At 41.2% G+C, this 23,611-nt stretch overlaps 1 protein-coding gene across 1 annotated transcript; it reads left to right on the top strand.

The window, feature by feature from the left end:
• Window positions 1-2,675: 2,675 nt before the first annotated feature.
• Window positions 2,676-21,166, top strand: LOC140112579 (uncharacterized; the record flags this gene model as incomplete). The annotated part of the gene is made up of 5 exons (XM_072132560.1): window positions 2,676-3,048; window positions 12,861-13,882; window positions 17,834-17,843; window positions 20,576-20,788; window positions 20,870-21,166. Coding segments are annotated over 5 exons (1,915 nt in total), but the record flags the coding sequence as incomplete, so codon positions are not given.
• Window positions 21,167-23,611: the final 2,445 nt, after the last annotated feature.

The raw sequence follows: 23,611 nt of genomic DNA on the forward strand, positions 1-23,611 counted from the left end.
GTAGGGGTGCAGTCATGTACAGGTGTGGGGGTGCAGTCATGTACAGGTGTAGGGGTGCAGTCATGTACAGGTGTAGGGGTGCAGTCATGTACAGGTGTGGGGGTGCAGTCATGTAAAGGTTTAGGGGTGCAGTCATGTACAGGTTTAGGGGTACAGTCATGTACAGGTGTAGTTGTACAGTCATGTACAGGTGTAGGGTTGCAGTCATCTACTGGTGTAGGGGTGCAGTCATGTACAGGTGTAGGGGTGCAGTCATGTACAGGTGTGGGGTTGCAGTCATGTACAGATGTAGGGGTGCAGTCATGTACAGGTGTGGGGGTGCAGTCATGTACAGGTGTGGGGGTGCAGTCATGTACAGGTGTAGGGGTGCAGTCATGTACAGGTGTAGTGGTACAGTCATGTACAGGTGTAGGGGTACAGTCATGGAAAGGTGTAGGGGTGCAGTCATCTACTGGTGTAGGGGTGCAGTCATGTACAGTTGTAGGGGTGCAGTCATGTGTAGTTGTGGGGGTGCAGTGATGTACAGGTTTAGGGGTGCAGTGATGTACAGGTGTAGGGGTACAGTCATGTACAGGTGTAGGGTTACAGTCATGTACAGGTGTAGGGGTACAGTCATGTACAGGTGTAGGGGTGAAGTCATCTATGGGTGTAGGGGTGCAGTCATGTACAGGTGTAGGGGTGCAGTCATGTTCAGGTGTGGGGATGCAGTCAAGTTCAGATTTAGGGGTGCAGTCATGTACAGGTCCAGGGGTGCAGTCATGTACAGGTGTGGGGGTGCAGTCATGTAAAGGTTTAGGGGTGCAGTCATGTACAGGTGTAGGGGTACAGTCATGTACAGGTGTAGGGGTACAGTCATGTACAGGTGTAGGGTTGCAGTCATCTACTGGTGTAGGGGTGCAGTCATGTACAGGTGTAGGGGTGCAGTCATGTACAGGTGTAGGGGTACAGTCATGTACAGGTGTAGGGGTGCAGTCATGTACAGGTGTGGGGGTGCAGTCATGTACAGGTGTAGGGGTGCAGTCATGTACAGGTGTAGGGGTGCAGTCATGTACAGGTGTGGGGGTGCAGTCATGTAAAGGTTTAGGGGTGCAGTCATGTACAGGTTTAGGGGTACAGTCATGTACAGGTGTAGTTGTACAGTCATGTACAGGTGTTGGGTTGCAGTCATCTACTGGTGTAGGGGTGCAGTCATGTACAGGTGTAGGGGTGCAGTCATGTACAGGTGTGGGGTTGCAGTCATGTACAGATGTAGGGGTGCAGTCATGTACAGGTGTGGGGGTGCAGTCATGTACAGGTGTGGGGGTGCAGTCATGTACAGGTGTAGGGGTGCAGTCATGTACAGGTGTAGTGGTACAGTCATGTACAGGTGTAGGGGTACAGTCATGGAAAGGTGTAGGGGTGCAGTCATCTACTGGTGTAGGGGTGCAGTCATGTACAGTTGTAGGGGTGCAGTCATGTGTAGTTGTGGGGGTGCAGTGATGTACAGGTTTAGGGGTGCAGTGATGTACAGGTGTAGGGGTACAGTCATGTACAGGTGTAGGGTTACAGTCATGTACAGGTGTAGGGGTACAGTCATGTACAGGTGTAGGGGTGAAGTCATCTATGGGTGTAGGGGTGCAGTCATGTACAGGTGTAGGGGTGCAGTCATGTTCAGGTGTGGGGATGCAGTCAAGTTCAGATTTAGGGGTGCAGTCATGTACAGGTCCAGGGGTGCAGTAATGTACAGGTGTAGGGGTGCAGTCATGTACAGGTTTAGGGGTGCAGTCATGTACAGGTGTGGGGGTGCAGTCATGTACAGGTGTGGGGGTGCAGTCATGTACAGGTGTAGGGGTGCAGTCATGTACAGGTTAAGGGGTGCAGTCATATACTGGTTTAGGGGTGCAGTCATGTATAGGTGTAGGGGTGCAGTCATGTACAGGTGTAGGGGTACAGTCATGTACAGGTGTAGGGGTGCAGTCATGTACAGGTGTAGGGGTGCAGTCATGTACAGGTGTAGGGTTGCAGTCATGTACAGGTTTAGGGGTGCAGTCATGTACAGGTGTAGGGGTGCCGTCATATACAGGTGTGGGGGTGCAAAGATGTAGATATATTGAAATATAAAGCTTCAAATATGTACAAATTAGAGATCATTCATCTTTAGTCTGGACATTTTTTCCCCTTGTTTTGGACTTGTTTGATTTATCTTAGAGGGTGATATTTGATATTAGAGGGTGAGATATGATATATAAAATTTTATAAATATTTATATCATTACAGATTTTATTAACTTTGTTATTGATCAACCTGTTATTCATCCTTATGTTGTAGATGACGTTACTTGTGGCTCTGAGGAACATCTGATATCTTCAGATACTACAGCTGATGATTGTGGGATCACACAAGATACATGTATAGAAAACAACAGCAGAAAGGATTCACCCTCAGACCTTTATTGCAACAATCTATCTTCTGATCCAATTACATTGCGCATCTATTCTGATACATCACAGACTAAAAGTCCCAAAAGGAGCCACCACAGAGCAGCCAAACATCTAAGAGCTGCAACCAGGAAGACATTTTCTTGTTCTAAATGTGACAAATGTTTTACTCTTAAATGGAATCTCCTCACACATCAGAAAATTCACACAGGGGAGAATCCGTTTTCATGTTCAGAATATGGCAAATGTTTTATTAAGAAATCAAAACTTGTTAAACATGAGAGAATTCACACAGGGGAGAAGCTTTATTCATGTTCAGAATGTGGCAAATGTTTTATTCAAAAATCAGATCTAGTTCAGCATGAGAGAATTCACACAGGGGAGAAGCCGTTTTCATGTTCAGAATGTGGGAAATGTTTTTCACAAAAATCAATTCTTGTTAAGCATAAGACAATTCACACAGGGGAGAAGACGTTCTCTTGTTCAGAATGTGACAAATGTTTTTCTTCAAAATCAAATCTTCTTGTACATGAGAGAATTCACACAGGGGAGAAGCCATTTTCATGTTCAGAATGTGGGAAATGTTTTCGTCAGAAATCAGATCTTGTTCAGCTTAAGAGAATTCACACAGGTGAGAAACCATTTTCATGTTCAGAATGTGGCAAATGTTTTTGTCAGAAATCACATCTTGTTAACCATGAGAGATTTCACATAGGGGAGAAGCCTTTTTCATGTTCAGAATGTTGCAAATGTTTTAGTGAGAAATCACATCTTGTTAAACATGAGAGAATTCACACAGGGGAGAAGACGTTCTCTCGTTCGGAATGTGACAAATGTTTTTTTTCAAAATCAAATCTTCTTGTACATGAGAGAATTCACACAGGGGAGAAGCCATTTTCATGTTCAGAATGTGGCAAATGTTTTTGTCAGAAATCAGATCTTGTTAAACATGAGAGAATTCACACAGGGGAGAAGCCGTTTTCATGTTTAGAATGTGGCAAATATTTACGTCAGAAATCAAAACTTATTGAACATGAGAGAATTAACACAGGGGAGACGCCGTTTTCATGTTCAGAATGTGACAAATGTTTTTTTCAAAAATCTCATCTTGTTAAACATGAGAGAATTCACACAGGGGAGAAACCGTTTTCATGTTCAGAATGTGGGAAATGTTTTATTCAAAAATCAGATCTAGTTCAGCATAAGAGAATTCACACAGGGGAGAAACCATTTTCATGTTCAGAATGTGGAAAATGTTTTATTAGGAAATCAGATCTTGTTAAACACGAGAGAATTCACCCAGGGGAGAAGCGGTTTGTGTAAACAATGTGACAAATGTTTTGCAATGAAATCCCATCTCTAAAGTATACAGTTCCGACTTACATACAAATTCAACTTAAGAACAAACTTTCAAACCCTTTCTAGTATGCAACCCGCGGACTGCCTGTATAACATAGCTATAAGAACTAAGAAATACAAATTTTACCAATAAAAGTTTATTTTTTATCAACAAAACTGATTTTGAGCGGAATGAAAATTTTAAAAAATTCTTTATATTTGAAAGGACATGAATAACACTTTATTGTATGATATTTTTCTGCTCCATGAAGTCATTTCCAGGACAGGGCAGTCACATGGTCATTGGAGACGCCTTGTCTGCATGGATTTGCATTTTTTATGGTTCAGGATGTGGAATCAGTAGGGAATCACACTGGGGCATTTTTCCTAGTAAATATTTGCAAATGAAGTTATTAAGCTCCATCAGATAAAAGCTGTTTTCATGTTCAGAATGTGACAAGTGTTTTGCTCGTAAATCAAATCTTGGTGGACATAAAAGAATTCACACAGGGGAGAAACCGTTTTCATGTTCAGAATGTGGCAAAGGTTTTAGTCAGAAATCAGATCTTGTTAAACATGAGAGAACTCAAACAGGGGAGAAGCGGTTTGTGTTAAAAATGTGACAAATGTTTTACAATGAAATCCCGTCTCTAAACACGTCTCTCATACAGGAAAAAGGCAGCTTAATGATAAGAATGTGAATGGGTCTCATGCGGATATCGAAAGGGTTCCTCTATAGGCAATATGTTGGTTCAGAGTCACTTCTGTAAGACCAAGAAGGATACACACCACAAATATGCAGGATTTTATCCTTGTGGACTCTGCATGGCGTGCCAGATTCTGGTACGAACAACAAAATTTGAGGACAAGGATGGACATAACTATAACATCAAGGAACATATTACATGCTCTTCACTGGGAGTAATCTACGCTCTCCAATGTCCTTGTAAGTTGATTTACGTGGGGAAAACCATCCGAGAGATGAGAACAAGGATTAGAGAGCATATATACTCCATAAAAAACTATGATAAAATGCAGAAGGAAGCCGAGAAACGGAAAAAAATCTTCCAGCCCACACCCATCGCAGAACACTTTCGAAAATTCCATAACTGTAACTACAAGGGCCTTAAAGGGTGGGCAATCACCCAAGTTACATTAGGCATTAGAGGTGGTGATTTGGATACTCTGCTTCTGCAAAAAGAGAGTTATTGGATCTATAGGATGGGCAGCCTAAAACCCAGAGGCCTGAACGACAATTTTGGCTTTGGATGCTTTTTATGATTCTCATCATGTTTAGCATCTATGCGCATATCCACGATAAAATGTTAATAAATAATTTATGTCTCCTTGTCCTATTTCTAACTGATTTCATAAATCAGCATTACTCTTTTTTCGGACCTTAGACAACACAACTGTATAATGACACAGAGACCCCTGCATTTCACAGGGGCAATTTTCTCTCTTTCTCCCCCCTCTTATTTTGACTATAACTAAATAGTCAGTTCATATCAATAACATCTTACTGCACTGCTCATTATCATTTATTCTTAATATTTAGTGATAAGAAATCACTTCAAGGCAGAAGAATTACCTAAAAGACTTACATCTATTCGGACCAATGTTGCTGTATATTTATGCTGGCCCTTCCTTCTTTACTGTCAATATCATGTCTCTTCCGAATAATCACGATTCGGACAGAAGAGACTAATAATATTGTTTATATACAATATAACATAATGACATCAGTGGAAGAAAGGATAATGATACACTCTCGTCATTATATTAAAAAAAGCCAAACACACTAAAAGTACTAGTTGTTTGGGACTGGCTCATCAAGCCGTCAATCACGAATGACTCAATAAAAAGCGCCCGGAACCGGGCGTCCTCGCCCTTAGAAGAAGCCGGGGAGACCCGCGAAACACGTGTTGGGACACTATTAGCTTATCCAGAGTCACATCTCAGGGACAGCATCTATCAGGGACGGTAGCAACCAAGAAATATAGTGATAGAAATCAGTTACCAGTGTACCAAATATCTTCCAGTCCCGGCGGCGTGGACGCATGCAAGCCGAGACGATCGTGTCTGCGCCAAAGCAGTAAGGGAAATGCGACACATGCTCCATATAGCCGCGATCCCAGTAATACAATCTACTGCTGGCGCGACACAGTGCAACTAATCAGGGAGCGACAAAAATTTCATTATACATCGTGATCGCTCTCCTGATAGTGAATACAAATATTACTATCATAGCAGCGCGTCAGGCTGCAAGATAGCACTGGAACTATACGAATTCTTAATCTCTGTCCCCTTTTTCCTTGATACTCACAACAGAAATAAGTGGGAGAAATATTTAACTTAGGAGGGGACAATAAAATATAAGGGCGCCCCTACCCGAGTGTTTTCCCGGGGTGTATATACACCACCCCAGTGACCTGGATAATATTTAAGCAGTTCATTATACTGCCATGAAAATCTGTTTCATATGAGCAAGAATACTCGTTTAAGATTTTTAAGCAATAAATAAAAGTTAATTTTTAAATACACTCACACCCTTTCCCTTTCCTATACTCCGTACCCTTCTTTTCCTTTTTTGCTAATAATTGATAAGAATGTGACAAACATTTTACTTTGATGAAAAACTTTGTACATACGAGAGGAGCCACAAGTCTTATTGAACATCTGCATTTGTAATTGAGTTTGACGTTGTGTTGTATGAGATGCAATAACCAATAAACTTCAGATTGAATTAAAGAACTTGTACAATTATATAACACAATCAGAATAAGAGAGAAAAATGTGGAGGAGCTCGGATAAAGGATCAGCTGATGTTTTATCATATACAGGTGTTTGATAAATTTCCCCCTGTATAACTAAAGCCTATGGTGACTAAATATATGGGAGCCCCTGATCGGATCTCAGCCCCATAGAGGTCTATAGCACCTGCATACGCTGTCTCACCACACCATGGCCATGAACCATGAACTGGGCGGCTGCTCCACATGATATAGGACAGTGGTGTCGAACCTATGGCACTGGTGCCAGAGGTGGCACTTAGAGCCTTCACTATGGGCACCCGCACAATCACCCAAGCACAGAGTTTGCCAGTCATGACTCGAGGCCTCTTGCAGTCCCAGGACCCTGGAAGGAAATACAATGATCCAAAACTTCTACTCCTTCTTTCTACTGTATTGGTGTCCTCAGGTGCCTTTGCAGGTTAAACCTGTGACAGAGCAGGGAGTAATAAGAAACTGCCTAAATTGTTGCATTGGCACTTTGCGAAAAATACGTGGGTTTTGGTTGTAGTTTTGGCACTCGATGTCTAAAAGGTTCCCCATCACCGATATAAGATATGTCCCATATAATGGCTGCTTGCCATGGAGCGCACACCCCTCCTGCATTGATACAAGTGCATAAGGCCTATGGAACCAATGCGTACTAAAAATAATGGGGACCGATATCCAGCCAAAAATGTTATCAGTCCCCGTAGATGTCTATTGCAAAAAGTCACGGTGGGGTCAGCATACGTTGAATCACCGCACGTGACCGGGCAAAGAAATGTCCTATATTCTGCTGTATTCCGGTGCCAGTCCTGCTCTTCTCTATTGAGAGGGTTCTGCTCACCCATCTTCTCTCCAGCAGGGGGCCGAATGTTTGCCCATGCTATGCTGCACATACGTTAACATAAAAAATGATACCCTCATCTGTCAGAAGCAGGAATTACTATTTCAGGCCATGCATCTTTTTATTTTTTGTTTTAAAGACACAATTTAGTTTTCATCCTTACTATTAACCCTTCAATGACCACTGTATCAGGTTTTTACAGTGTCAGAGGAAGTTTGCAGGATATCAGGTCCTGTTGGTGCCTGCTGGTTATGTTATCACAGCCCAGTCCCTGCACCAACACCCAGGAATGGAAAAGCTTCAATCCTGGGTATTTAACCCCTTTGAAACCGTAGTCAAACCTGGACTGCAGTGCCTTAGAGGGTGCAGCTAAAGGGCTAATAACAGGTTTACAAGGGTATAAATCGATTTTCCATTGGAGTCTGACCCTGGCATTGATAAGGGTTAAAATTGCAGTAAAAATCCACAGCATTCTGTATAAATATGCACACAATAGGGAATGGCTGTAGAGATTACAATGCTGGAATGCAAAAATAATGAAAATTAAAAAAAAAAAATAAAATCATCCCAATTTAGCTAGAACTGATATAAAACATAATATACAGTAAAAATCACAAACAGGTATGAGTTTAGATATCACTGCGTCTCAAAGAAAATATGAAAACAGTTATTACAGATGGTGGAACCCCTATGGAACCCAAATGTCTGAAACGCTACTTTTACACCAATTTACATCACATAAAAAATGAATTCAAAAGTAATCAAAAGGTTGCACAGGCATCAAAATGGTAGCAATGAAAACATCAGCTAATTTTTCATAAAATTACACCTCACACAGCTCCGTAAGTATGAAAAAGTTATTAGCGTTATTACACATAAGTTTAATTTTTGAAAATGTATTAAAACACAATAAAACCTGTATATATTGGGATCACCGTGATCGTATCGAACCAAAGAATAAATTAGATGTATCATTTGGAGTCCAGAGTGAAAGTCGTAAAAACTGATCCCACAAGAAAGTGCCACAAATGTGAGTTTTTTTGCCAATTTTAATCACATTTAGATTTTTTTTCCAGCTTCCCAGTACAAGCCATGATATTATAAATAATGTCATGGATTAGTAAAATTTGTTATGCAGAAAATAAGCCCTCACACAGCTCTGTACACAAAGAAATGTAAAAGATATGTAAAAAGTTACGGATTTTTAAATGTGGGGGGGGGGGGATGAATCCACAAGAAGCTAAGGAATCTTCAATTATATATATAAAAAAAAGATCTATCAAGTTATGTAGTATACAGGGTATGTCCCACCTGGGCCCAGTAATTGGTCTATTTTAGTCTTATTGATGTGACATTGCACTTTATCCCGAGATAGGCTGAGCCCTCTCCATGCAAGGTGGGCCTTTGCTGCATATTGCAGCAAACACCCATCGGTAACACCAGCGATCGGTGGCAGTACTGACCTGTAAATGCCTCTAGTAAGGCTTCCAGCCTAATTAGATTTGATTACTTCCCCCCTGTGAAGTCATCAGAGGCAGAAATCAGTTGGCAGGACAGCCTTGGGTCATACAAAGATCCGAGGCTGTCTCGTTTTGCATCCCGTTTAAACTACACAATGCAATAAATAATGTACAAAATCCCCATATATTGCCATACTGCAGTATGGCAGTAAATGGTAGGATCAATCAGACAACCCAGGGTTAAAGTAACCTAGGGGGTCTTAAAAATAGTAAAAAATAAAAGTTAAAAAAAAGCTTAAAATTCAAATCACCCCCCTTTCGCTAGAAGTCATAATAATATAAATAAACAGTAAAGATCATAAACACATTAGATATCGCCGCGTCCAAAAATACTCAATCAAAATATAATAACAGTTTTGTCACTACGTTTAACCACGTAAGGCAAAATAGTGCCCAAAGTCGCAAATGGCACTTTTTTACCATTTTGAAAATTCAAAAACAACTGATCAAAAGGTCTCACCATCCTAGTAATAGAAGCATTGAAAAGATAATCAAAAGTCACAAAAAATAACACCACCCACAGCTTTGTACACCAAAGTATGAAAAAGTTATTGGCGCCAGAAGACGGCAAAATGAATTTTTTTTTTGTACAGGTTTTAATTGTATGAAAACATAACCCCCGAATATTTCTATCTCCCTCCACCATGACCCCAGAATATTCCTCATCTCCCTCCACCATGACCCCATGTTGTTTCTCAGAGGTTGGCACTTTCAGTTTCTAGTTTCCTGTCGCTTACATAATTAGGAAATAATTTTGGGCTTGTTTTTGCTTTCTTTCTGTCTCTATTTTTGTTGCCCTTCTTTGTTGTTTACAGTATGTATTTTTCGCTCTAGTACAAAGTTAATCGATACGGCTCTGCTTCCATAATTTTTTTTCATAAAGCGCTTGTGTGCATGGAAAAAATCTAAGTTGTCTATATGCTACAAAACTTCAAATCTATAGTTTATGAAGGAATTTGTTTAAAAAGTTAAGAAATAAAAATGTTCCTTTTATTTTAGGGCATCAGATACAATCTTTAAATTTTAAGACGTCACAGAATTTAGATAATTGATGCTAATTAATGTGATCAGACACCGGATTTATGTTTTAAATTTAACAAATTTATTTTTCATTGCATTTTTTGTTTTACTTTTTACTTTAAAAGGTGATAATGTTTTATTTTAGATAATGTAAACTCGGAAAAAGAGTCCATGGCTTTGGCACTTTGCCAATGTTTAAGAGTTAAGATATGACAAATATATTGAAGAATTAAAAAGTCATATAAGAAATTTAAAGTTTTACAATATTTTGTAGTAAAAATATTGGCAATGCCAATCATAGTATGTACTTAACTGTATAATACAGTTATAAAAAAGCAGCAGTTTGAAATACAAATGTTACTAACAAAAGTTTACTATTCAGCACCAATACTGATTTTGTGACTGGAAAGAAATTCTAAAAATGTTTACTAAAATTATTTAAAAAATAAAAACATATCTCAATATTTGATTGGACATAAAAAGCACTTGATTGTATAATATTCTTCTGCTCCATGAAGCCATTTCCAGGACATGGCAGTCCCATGGTCATTGGAGACGCCTTGTCTGCATGGATTTGCATTCCCTATTGTTCATGATGTGGAATCAGTAGGGAATCACAGGGCAACATTTCACCTAGTAAAGATTTGCAAATGAAGTTATCTAGTTTCATCAGAAAGACACATCCTGGCCTTTCTTTGGTGGGAAGGGATAATAAACCCATAACAAAGGAGAACACTTAAAACAAAACACTCTTAAACAATCAGCCTGGCTGATAAGGAAGTGGGACCAACACCCTTCATTTACATGGGGGAGGTTGTTGGGACAAAAGGGGGCAGACCAAGCAGTATAAGAAACCCAAGCACAACTCACATGAGGAGAACTTCTTGGTGGAAGATCTTACTGGAGTAGCTTGGACTGAGGGACTGAGACACAGAATGGAGAGAGAGCAGGTCCAGATATGTGTGGAGGAGGGAGCCTGGGAAGGAGGACATGACGCTGGTGCCAGGGACCCCCAGGATGGTGAGTACTCTACCACATTATTTCTGCCTATATCCACTACCACAAAATAGGGGACATTTATATAGCCTTTGAAACGGAAAAATAGCGGTAGTGCCTCCACAATATTGGTGTTTATCTGACTCTCATGACTTGTTCCATTTTTGGGCGCAAAATTGTGGCACTGCTTGTGAATCTGAGATATTTCCGTCTCTATTGGGTACAATTTTTGGCGCAAAATTATTGCTGCTAAAAGCTGGACTCGGGAGTTCATAGCGATTGCACTTGTATTTATGAAGTGTTTGTAAAAGGATTGTGACACAGAAGTCTAACATGAATCTGTTGCTCACCTGTAAAACTGAGTTCACCAGAAAAAACTGGTGCACTCAGTGTAAGAAAAGTGAGCGCCCGCAGGGTGTGGCAGATTTGTGAAGACTGTGCTCCTGGCTTCATAAATCTGGAGCCAATAGGACTCCTTAGAATTTTTCTGCAGCTCTAATTGTGCGCCAAAACATTTTGGAAAAGAAGTGGATTCCCTAACGGCGCCCAAATTGTGGGCACTTCTAAAAAGTCGACAATGAAGACCCACATTGTGCTTTTCATCGAATGTATGATTTTCATTGTACATTCACAGTTTGCAGTAAAAAATGCATCTCAACTGCATAAAAATAAAAATGCAGCAATAGGAGTAAAGAGGTGCAGAAATGTAGGGGTGCAGTCATGTACAGATGTAGGAGTGCAGTCATGTACAGGTGTAGGGGTGCAGTCATGTACAGATGTAGGGGTGCAGTCATGTACAGATGTAGGGGTGCAGTCATGTACAGGTGTAGGGGGGCAGTCATGTACAGATGTAGGGGTGCAGTCATATACAAATGTAGGGGTGCAGTCATGTACAGGTGTAGGGGTACAGTCATGTACAGGTGTAGGGGTGCAGTCATGTACAGGTGTAGGGGTGCAGTCATGTACAGGTGTGGGGGTACAGTCATGTACAGGTGTAGGGGTGCAGTCATGTACAGGTGTAGGGGTGTAATCATGTACAGGTGTAGGGGTGTAATCATGTACAGGTGTAGGGGTACAGTCAAGTACAGGTGTAGGGGTGCACTCATGTACAGGTGTAGGGGTGTAGTCAGGAACAGGTGTAGGGGTGTAGTCAGGTACAGGTGTAGGGGTGCAGTCATGTACAGGTGTAGAGGTGCAGTCATGTACAGGTGTAGAGGTGTAATCATGTACAGGTGTTGGGGTGCAGTCATGTACAGGTGTGGGGGTGCAGTCATGTACAGGTGTAGGGGTGCAGTCATGTACAGGTGTAGGGGTGCAGTCATGTACAGGTGTAGGGGTGTAATCATGTACAGGTGTAGGGGTACAGTCAAGTACAGGAGTAGGGGTACAGTCATGTACAAGTGTGGGGGTGCAAAGATGTACATATATTGAAATATAAAGCTTCACATATGTACAAAATAGGGATCATTCATCTTTAGTCTGGACATTTGTCTGTCTTTTTTTCCCCTGGTTTTGGACTTGTTTGATTTATCTTAGAGGGTGAGATATGATATATAAAATTTTATAAATATTTATATCATTACAGATTTATTAACTTTGTTATTGATCAACCTGTTATTCCCGGCAGATGATGTTACTTGTGGCTCAGAGGAACATCTGATATCTTCAGATATTAAAGCTGATGATTGTGGGATCACACAAGATACATGTATAGAAAACAACAGCAGAAAGGATTTACCCTCAGACTTTCACCGCAACAATCTATCATCTGATTCTATTACATTGGACACTTCTTCTGATACAACACAGACTAATAGTCCAAAAAGGAGCCACCACAGAGAAGCCGAGCATCTAAGAACTGCAACCAGGAAGACATTTTCTTGTTCTAAATGTGACAAATGTTTTACTCTTAAATGGAATCTCCTCACACATCAGAAAATTCACACAGGGGAGAAGCCGTTTTCATGTTCAGAATGTGGGAAATGTTTTTCTCAAAAATCAAATCTTGTTAAGCATAAGAAAATTCACACAGGGGAAAAGCCGTTCTCTTGTTCGGAATGTGACAAATGTTTTTATCAAAAATCAAATCTTGTTAAACATGAGAGAATTCACACAGGGGAGAAGCCATTTTCATGTTCAGAATGTGGGAAATGTTTTCGTCATAAATCAGAACTTGTTCAGCATGAGAGAATTCACACAGGGGAGAAACCGTTTTCCTGTTCAGAATGTGGCAAATGTTTTCGTCAGAAATCAGATCTTGTTAAACATGAGAGAATTCACACAGGGGAGAAGCCGTTTTCATGTTCAGAATGTGACAAATGTTTTTTTCAAAAATCTCATCTTGTTAAACATGAGAGAATTCACACAGGGGAGAAACCGTTTTCATGTTCAGAATGTGACAAATGTTTTTTTCAAAAATCTCATCTTGTTAAACATGAGAGAATTCACACAGGGGAAAAACCGTTTTCCTGTTCAGAATGTGGCAAATGTTTTCGTCAGAAACCAGATCTTGTTAAACATGAGAGAATTCACACAGGGGAGAAGCCGTTTTCATGTTCAGAATGTGACAAATGTTTTATTCAAAAATCAGATCTTGTTCAGCACGAGAGAATTCACACAGGGGAGAAACCGTTTTCATGTTCAGAATGTGGCAAATGTTTTATTAGCAAATCAGATCTTGTTAAACATGAGAGAATTCACACAGGGGAGAAACCGTTTTCATGTTCAGAATGTGGCAAATGTTTTATTAAGAAATCAAGTCTTGTTGTACATGAGAGAATTCACACAGGGGAAAAGCCGTTTTCATGTTCAGAATGTGGCAAATGTTTTATTAAGAAATCAAATCTTGTTGTACATGAGAGAATTCACACAGGGGAGAAACCGTTTTCATGTTCAGAATGTGGAAAATGTTTTAATAGGAAATCAGATCTTGTTAAACATGAGAGAATTCACACAGGGGAGAAGCAGTTTGTGTAAGCATTGTGACAAATGTTTTGCAATGAAATCCCATCTCTAAACACGTCTCTCACACAGGAAAAAGAAAACATTTTATTGTTAAGAATGTGTCAAACATTTTCCCTTTTTTTACATATTAGAGGAGCCACAAGGGGAGAAGTCTTGTTCTTATTGAACATCTGCATTTGTAATTGAGTTTGATGTTGAGTTGTATGAGATGCAATAACCAATAAACTTCAGATTTAATTAGAGAACTTGTACAATTATGTAACACAATCAGAATAAGAGAGAAAAATGGGGAGGAGCTCGGATAAAGCAGCAGCTGATGTTCTGCCTGAGTGGGAACACGGGGGAATTTATTATTGGCTTTTCTTCATTTTTTTCGGCAGATCTTATTCTCTGTCTTGCTGCGCCATATTTATGATGTGTTAGAGCCAGGGGCATCGCAATGTCAAAGTTTCCAGGGCACGAGCCCCGTATCTTTCATCCAGTTCCCAGAATACACACCCCACCACCTGCAGAGAGGCGCAGCCAGCTGAGGAAGGCAGAATACCTGTCCTGAAACACGCACCGATCAGGGCTGTCAGTGCTGCCCTCGTCACTCAGTGTGCTGCTTCCTGTCTGAATTGGGAAGCTCATTGTGCTGGCCCCGCCCCTTCTTTGGCCCTGCCCCCCTGCCCCTCTTTCCCTCTTTTACTTGTCTGAAGCTGTCCTGCTCTTGTCCTACTCTTGTCAAAGTTTGCAGTGAGGGTTCCTTCCTCCATGAACTAGTACCAGGTTATTGAGTGAAGTCTGCGGCAGGCCCCCCCCCCCCCCCCCCCCGCTCACAGCGACATGAGATAAGTTATTCCAGGTCAGTGAAAGAAAAACAGGTGTCCTTCTATCGTTAAATTGCGGACAAACTTATTAATGACACAAATCGACTTATTTTCTATTTGTGGCATTAATAAGTTTGTCAGCAATTTACCGATAAAAAGACATTTTCCGTCTGATGAACAATCCATGGTCACACAAGTTACTCCTGTCTGCAATGAACAATTATTTGTAATAACATTTTTGGTGATTTCAGCTCTGGTGAGCCACTTTTAAAATTACCCTTTTTAACCATTTTGAAAAATATAAAAAATTCATTAGTGATTAAAAAGCCATACTTAATAAGGTAGCATCAAAAAAGACATCAAAAGTCGCAAAAAAATGACAACATCCAGAGCTCTGTACACTGAAGTATGAAAAAGTTATTAGCACCAGAACCTGGCAAAATGAAGAATTTTTTTTTCTACAGGAGGTTTTCATATTTGTAAATGTATAAAAACATTACATAACCCTCTTCATACTCACCGGGTTTTTGCTTCATAATGAAGCAAACAACCATCACTAACATCCATGATGTTAACCCTTTGAGCTAACCCTATGCTGCCGGCGGCGCGTAGGCGTCGCCATCTTGGCTCCGATCGTCGTTCCCCGTGACGTCAACAGGGAGCGTCAATCCGTTGCCATGACAGCCTTGGGTCACACAAAGATCCAAGGCTATCATATTTTAGGCTAGGGGGTCTAAAAAATAGTAAAAAATCTAAGTAAAAAAAAAAGCTATATTAACAAACCTAAAAATTCAAATCACCTTCTTTTGCTAGAAGTCATATAAATATAAATAAACAGTAAAGATCATAAACACATTAGATATCGCCGCGTCCAAAAATGCCCCATCTATCAAATTATAATAACGGTTTTGTCACTGCGTTTAACCCCGTAACAGAAAATAGCGCCCGAAGTCGCAAATGGCATTTTTTTGCCATTTTGAAAAATATAAAAAAATCAATTGAAAAGTGATCAAAACGTCGTACTGTCCTAAAAATAGAAGCATTGAAAACTTTATCAAAAGTCACAAAAGAAAACAGCACCCACAGCTCTGTACACCAAAGTATGAAAAAGTTACTAGTGCCAGAAAACGGCAAATGAAGAATTTTTTTTGTACAGGAGGTTTTAATTTTTGTACATGTATGAAAACATTATAAAGCCTATACAAATTTGTTATCTCAGTGATCGTACTGACCCACATAATGAAGTAGATTTGGGGCACACAGTGAAAGCCGTAAAATCCAAGCCCACAAGAAAACGGCACAAATGCAAAAACAAAAAAGGGTCGTTAGAGGATTTACATTATTCTTCATTATATCATCAGTCGGGGGGATTTTCCTTTGTTTAAAAAGAATCATTGAATAGATTAACCCTTTCCTTATCTCCCTCCGCCATGACCCCAGGTTATACCTCATCTTCCTCCACCATGACTCCAGGTTATTCCTCATCTCCCTCCACCATGACCCCAGGATATTCCTCATCTCCCTCCACCATGACCCCAGGTTATTCCTCATCTCCCTCCACCATGACCCCAGGTTATTCCTCATCTCCCTCCACCATGACCCCAGGTTATTCCTCATCTCCCTCCACCATGACCCCAGGTTATACCTCATCTCCCTCCACCATGACCCCAGGATATTCCTCATCTCCCTCCACCATGACCCCATGTTATTCCTCATCTCCCTCCACCATGACCCCTGGTTATTCCTCATCTCCCTCCACCATGACCCCATGTTATTCCTCATCTCCCTCCACCATGACCCCAGGTTATTCCTCATCTCCCTCCACCATGACCCCAGGTTATTCTTCATCTCCCTCCACCATGACCCCAGGTTATTCCTCATCTCCCTCCACCATGACCCCATGTTATTCCTCATCTCCCTCCACCATGACCCCATGTTATTCCTCATCTCCCTCCACCATGACCCCAGGTTATTCCTCATCTCCCTCCACCATGACCCCATGTTATTCCTCATCTCCCTCCACCATGACCCCATGTTATTCCTCATCTCCCTCCACCATGACCCCAGGTTATTCTTCATCTCCCTCCACCATGACCCCTGGTTATTCCTCATCTCCCTCCACCATGACCCCAGGTTATTCCTCATCTCCCTCCACCATGACCCCAGGTTATTCTTCATCTCCCTCCACCATGACCCCAGGTTATTCCTCATCTCCCTCCACCATTTTTATTTAAAAAATAAAAATATATCTCAATATTTGATTGGACATAAAAAGCACTTGATTGTATGATATTCTTCTGCTCCATGAAGCCATTTCCAGGACAGGGCAGTCACACGGTCAGAGTCGTCCTCTCTGCGTAGATTTGCATTCCCTATTGTTCAGGATGTGGAATAAGCAGGGAGTCACAGGGCAACATTTCACCTAGTAAAGATGCAAATTAAGTTATCTAGTTTAATCAGAAAGACACATCCTGATCTTTCTTTGGTGGGAGGGGATAATAAACACATAACAAAGGAGAACACTTAAAACAAAACACTCTTAAACAATCAGCCTGGCTGATAAGGAAGTGGGACCAACACCCTTCATTTACATGGGGGAGGTTGTTGGGACAAGAGGGGGCAGACCAAGGGGTATAAGAAACCGAAGCACAACTCACATGAGGAGAACTTCTTGGTGGAAGATCTTACTGGAGGAGCTTCGACTGAGAGACTGAGACACAGAATGGAGAGAGAGCAGGTCCAGATATGTGCAGAGGAGGGAACCTGGGAAGGAGGACATGACGCTGGTGCCAGGGACCCCCAGAATGGTGAGTACTGACAGCCTTCATTGCATTCTTGAACTGATTTTTCCTCAGCCACATTATTTCTGCCTATATCCACTACCACAAAATAGGGGGCATTTCTATAGCCTTTCAAGCGGCAAAATGGTGGTGGTGGCACCACAATATTGGTGTTTATCTGACACTCCTGACTTGCTCTATTTTTGGGCGCAAAATTGTGGCACTGCTTGTGAATCTGAGATATTTCCGTCTCTATTTTTGTGACTCGTTTTTCGGTACAATTTTTGGCGCAAAATTATTGCAGCTAAAAGCTGGTCTAGGGAGGTCATATCGATTGCACTTGTATTTATGAAGTAAATGAGATGTAGGAATGTAGAGGTGCAGGAATGTAGAGGTGCAGGGATGTAGAGATGTAGGGATGTAGAGGTGCAGGAATGTAGAGGCGCAGGAATGTAGAGGCGCTAGAATGTAGAGGTGCAGGAATGTAGAGGTGTAGGAATGTAGAGGCGCAAGAATGTAGAGGTGTAGGAATGTAGAGGTGCAGGAATGTAGAGATGTAGGAATGTAGAGATGTAGGAATGTAGAGGTGTAGGAATGTAGAGATGTAGGAATGTAGAGGTGCAGGAATGTAGAGGTGTAGGAATGTAGAGGTGCAGGAATGTAGAGGTGTAGGAATGTAGAGGCGCAAGAATGTAGAGATGTAGGAATGTAGAGGTGCAGGAATGTAGAGGTGTAGGAATGTAGAGGTGCAGAAATGTAGAGATGTAGGAATGTAGAGGCGCAAGAATGTAGAGATGTAGGAATGTAGAGGTGCAGGAATGTAGAGGTGTAGGAATGTGGAGGCGCAAGAATGTAGAGGTGTAGGAATGTAGAGGTGCAAGAATGTAGAGGTGTAGGAATGTAGAGGTGCAGGAATGTAGAGGTGCAGGAATGTAGAGGTGCAGGAATGTAGAGGTGTCGGAATGTAGAGGTGTAGGAATGTAGAGGTGCGGGAATGTAGAGGTGCAGGAATGTAGAGGTGTAGGAATGTAGAGTTGCAGGAATGTAGAGGTGTAAGAATGTAGAGGTGCAGGAATGTAGAGGTGCGGGAATGTAGAGGTGCAGGAATGTAGAGTTGCAGGAATGTAGAGGTGTAAGAATGTAGACGTGCAGGAATGTAGACGTGCAGGAATGTAGACGTGCAGGAATGTAGACGTGCAGGAATGTAGAGGTGCAGGAATGTAGAGGTGTAGGAATGTAGAGGTGCAAGAATGTAGAGGTGTAGGATTGTAGAGGTGCAGGAATGTAGAGTTGCAGGAATGTAGAGGTGCAAGAATGTAGAGATGTAGGAATGTGGAGGTGCAGGAATGTAGAGGTGTATCAATGTAGAGGCGCAAGAATGTAGAGGTGTAGGAATGTGGAGGTGCAGGAATGTAGAGGTGCAGGAATGTAGAGGTGCAAGAATGTAGAGATGTAGGAATGTAGAGGTGCAGGAATGTAGAGGTGCAAGAATGTAGAGGTGTAGGGATGTAGAGGTGCAGGAATGTGGAGGTGCAGGAATGTAGAGGTGCAGGAATGTAGAGTTGTAGGAATGTAGAGGTGCAGGAATGTAGAGGTGTAGGAATGTAGAGTTGTAGGAATGTAGAGGTGCAGGAATGTAGAGGTGTAGGAATGTAAAGGCGCAAGAATGTAGAGTTGCAGGAATGTAGAGGTGTAGGGATGTAGAGGTGCAGGAATGTAGAGTTGTAGGAATGTAGAGGTGCAGGAATGTAGAGGTGCAGGAATGTAGAGGTTTAGGAATGTAGAGATGTAGGAATGTAGAGGTGTAGGGATGTAGAGGTGCAGGAATGTAAAGGCGCAAGAATGTAGAGGTGCAGGAATGTAGAGATGTAGGAATGTAGAGGTGTAGGGATGTAGAGGTGTAGGGATGTAGAGGTGCAGGAATGTAGAGGTGCAGGAATGTAGAGTTGTAGGAATGTAGAGGTGCGGGAATGTAGAGTTGTAGGAATGTAGAGGTGCAGGAATGTAGAGGTGTAGGAATGTAGAGGTGTAGGGATGTAGAAGAATATGGATATAAGGATGTAGAGATATAGGCAGGCAGAGGCATAGAAGGGGGAATGTAGATGTATGGGGGGTGCAGAGATGTAGAAATATAAAGTTTGCATTATGTACAAAAAAGGGTCATTCATCTTGAGTCTGGACATTTGTCTGTGTCTTTTTCTGTTTTTTGCTGGTTTGGGACTTGTTTGATTGATCTTAGAGGTTGATATATCAGGCAGCCCAGTCTGAGGGATTCTTGCAACTTTTTTAAAACTCTGGCAATGCAAAATTTGTTAGGCAAGTGGAAAAGTCGCAAATTGTGACGCACACATACAAAGGCACCCAAAGAAGTCGCAAATATAAGAGAAAATGAAAAGAAAAATAACTGTAGAAAAAGATTAATGACCCTCAATGTGACGGATGTTTCTGTGCTCAGAATGTGAAATAAGGTGAAATGAGAAATGGTTAAAAATAAGACAATTCAGCAATTTATATAGAATTGTTGTAAATATCTATATCATTAATTGGAGAAATACGGCAGCACCTCCAAAACTTATGAAAATAAAGAGGTGTTTTATTCTACCTCTAGTCTGCTACACATGGAATAAAACACCTCGGTTCTTTCACAAGTTTCGGAGAGCTGCCGTATTTCTATAATTATTTCCCCGCTCTCATCTTATTTCTAAAAGGACTGCGCTGCTTTTTCTTCACAATTTTTGTATCTATATCATTAGAGATGTTATTATCTCCATTATTAATTAACCTATTACTATTATTCTCAGCAGATGATGTTACCAGGAGCTTAGAGGAACATCTGATATCTTCAGATATTAAAGCTGATGATTGTGGGATCACACGAGATGCATATAAAGAACCCAACAGCAGAAAGGATTTACCCTCAGACCTTCATTGCAACAATCTATCATCTTGTCCTATTACATTGGACACTTCTTCTGATACAACACAGACTAATGGTCAAAATAGAGGATACAGAAGAACAAATCAACATCTACGAGCATCCACCAGCTCTGAATGTGGAAAATCTATGACTTTTAAATGTAATCTTCCTGAGAATCCATTTTCATGTTCAGAATGTGGAAAATGTTTTACTTGTAAAAGCAACTTCCTTGCACATCAGAGAATTCACATCGGGGAGAAGCCATTTTCATGTTCAGAATGTGAGAAATGTTTTTTTCACAAATCAAATCTTGTTCAACATGAGAGAATTCACACAGGGGAGAAGCCATTTTCATGTTCAGAATGTGATACATGTTTTGTGCATATTTCTGCACTTAAAATACATCATAGAATTCACACAGGGGAGAAGCCATTTTCATGTTCAGAATGTGATACATGTTTTGTGCATATTTCTGCACTTAAAATACATCATAGAATTCACACAGGGGAGAAGCCATTTTCATGTTCAGAATGTGGAAAATATTTTAGTAAGAAATCACATCTTGTTGACCATGAGAGAACTCACACAGGGGAGAAGCCATTTTCATGTTCAGAATGTAGCAAATGTTTTATTAAAAAAGAAAGTCTTGCTCGTCATGAAAGAATTCACACAGGTGAGAAGCCGTATTCATGTTCAGAATGTGGAAAATGTTTCATTCAAAAATCAAAGCTTGTTGAACATGAGAGAATTCACACAGTGGAGAAGCCGTTTTCATGTTCAGAATGTGGGAAATGTTTTATTACAAAATCAACTCTTGTTGATCATGAGAGAATTCACACAGGAGAGAAGCCATTTTTATGTTCAGAATGTAACAAAGGTTTTTCTCTTAAATCAAATCTTGTTAAACATGAGAGAATTCACACAGGGGAGAAACCGTTTTCATGTTCACATTGTGACAAATGTTTTGCTAATAATTCAGTGCTTGTAATACATGAGAGAATTCACACAGGGGAGAAACCGTTTTCATGTTCACAGTGTGGCAAATGTTTTGCTCAAAAATCACATCTGTACAAACATCAGAGAATTCACCCAGGAAAGTAAGTATTTTATAGTGTAACTGTCTTCATAAAGGGCACTTTCCAGTAATGGAGGCTGCTAACGTTCAATATAAATAATTTTTTGCTTTATTCTTAAATTGTTTTACTTCTTTACAATAAATTTAAATTTAAATGTAATTTATACTAAAGGATTGTACATAAGTAAAAAGATTAAAGGACTATCCAAAACATGATTTATATTGAGCATTACATGCCGTTTTGGAACCAGTCATCAGTGACAAATGTCCTTCATGATGACAGGTTCCCTTTAATGCTTAGAATCTGACAAATGTCTCACTTTGATGAACAACTTTTTATATACGAGAGAAGCCACAAGCGGAGAAGCCATATTTATATTAAACATCTGCAATTGTAATTTAGTTTGATGATGAATTGTATGAAATGCATTAACCAATAAACTTCACATTAAATGACAGAACTTGTACAATTATATAACACAATCAGAAAAGGAGAGAAAAATGTGGAGGAGCTCGGATAAAGGAGAAGCTGATGTTTTACCTTAGTAAGGACATTGTACTCTCACTGTGGGATTTCTGTATAAAGAAGACACAATTGTTCAGAATAGGCTCATAGGTCCCTTGTATCCAGCGCTTAGTAGTGTGAGGATGACGCTGCACTTTATGTCGGGACGTTCCTGGTTTTGCCCCTCAGTCCTCCCCACCACCTCCATACACTTGGGAGGACACAAGTTTTGCAACTAGACACTAGAGGAAATGAATGATAGATTGCGCCTGTCTATTAGATGTTGAGATACTTTCGCTGGTAACTCAGTAAGAGGATCCGCACTGACAAAAGGATCCAAAAACTATATACAATGTATGACCTGCAGAGTATTTATATATAGTGTAATAATCATTAGATGGTAATGTTCATGTTTGGAAATGGTTTACCATCACTGACCTGTGCATTTATATATTCGGATATATCGTACTCACTCCAACATTGCACTTTAGACCGATCTACATTCCCAGGTAAGTAGAATACTGAAAGGCTGGGGCGTTGCTAGGGTGGTAAAAGATCCGGGGCACCGGCCCCAATGCGTATGTATCACACTTATAGCAATGCTTATTCCTGTACATAACACCTCTGATTTGTATGCGCCAATAACAACATTACAGACTGGACATACAGCTACAGAAACAGCGGAGAAATCCCTACGTCACCCAGAGATGCCCACGCTCTGTCCAGTCATTAGATTAAACAGAATTGTCCTTGTAGAGTTTCCCACAAGATGGCAGCTTAGAGTGGAAGCCCCGGCCAGCCGCCTCCCTAGACTATGTATCGGAGATACCGGTGACATCACCTTTGGTAACAAGGGTTCAGAGGGACAAGCAGCATCCACCGACACCTTCTCAAAAGCTACTGCTTTGTTCCCCAGTGACAGGCTCCTGCCTCCCTTCAATCTCCTTCTGGACTATAATGAAGTATATATGTTTCATTGTCGCGAATGTACAGAGGCGTCGCTATTACTAGAGGTAACTGTGGGGGAACATAACCGGTGTTAACTGTGTGGGGCACATTACTGGGGGGGGGGGCATTGATGGGGGTAACTGTGTGGGGCACATTACTGGGGGTAACTGTGCAGGGCACATTATTGGGGGTAACTGTGTGGGGCACATTACTGGGGGATGTGTGGGGAACATTATAGGTGGTAACTGTGTGGGGCACATTACTGGGGGTAACTGTGTGGGGCACATTATTGGGGGTAACTGTGTGGGGCACATTACTGGGGGATGTGTGGGGAACATTATAGGTGGTAACTGTGTGGGGCACATTACTTGGGGTAACTGTGTGGGGCACATTACTGGGGGATGTGTGGGGAACATTATAGGTGGTAACTATGCAGGGAATATTACTGGGGGTAACTGTGTTGGGCACATTATCGGTGGTAACTGTGTTGGGCACATTACTTGGGGTATCAGTGTGGGGCACATTACTGGGGTTAACTGTGTGGGGCACATTACCGGGGGTAACTGTGTGGGGCACATTACCAGTGGTAACTATGTGGGGCATATTACTAGGGGTATCAGTGTGCGGCACATTACTGGGGTTAACTGTGTGGGGCACTTTACTGGGGGTGACTGTGTGGGCACATTACTGGTGGTAACTTT

This window comes from Engystomops pustulosus, unplaced genomic scaffold (assembly GCF_040894005.1).
Source record: "Engystomops pustulosus unplaced genomic scaffold, aEngPut4.maternal MAT_SCAFFOLD_899, whole genome shotgun sequence".
NCBI lineage: Eukaryota > Metazoa > Chordata > Amphibia > Anura > Leptodactylidae > Engystomops > Engystomops pustulosus.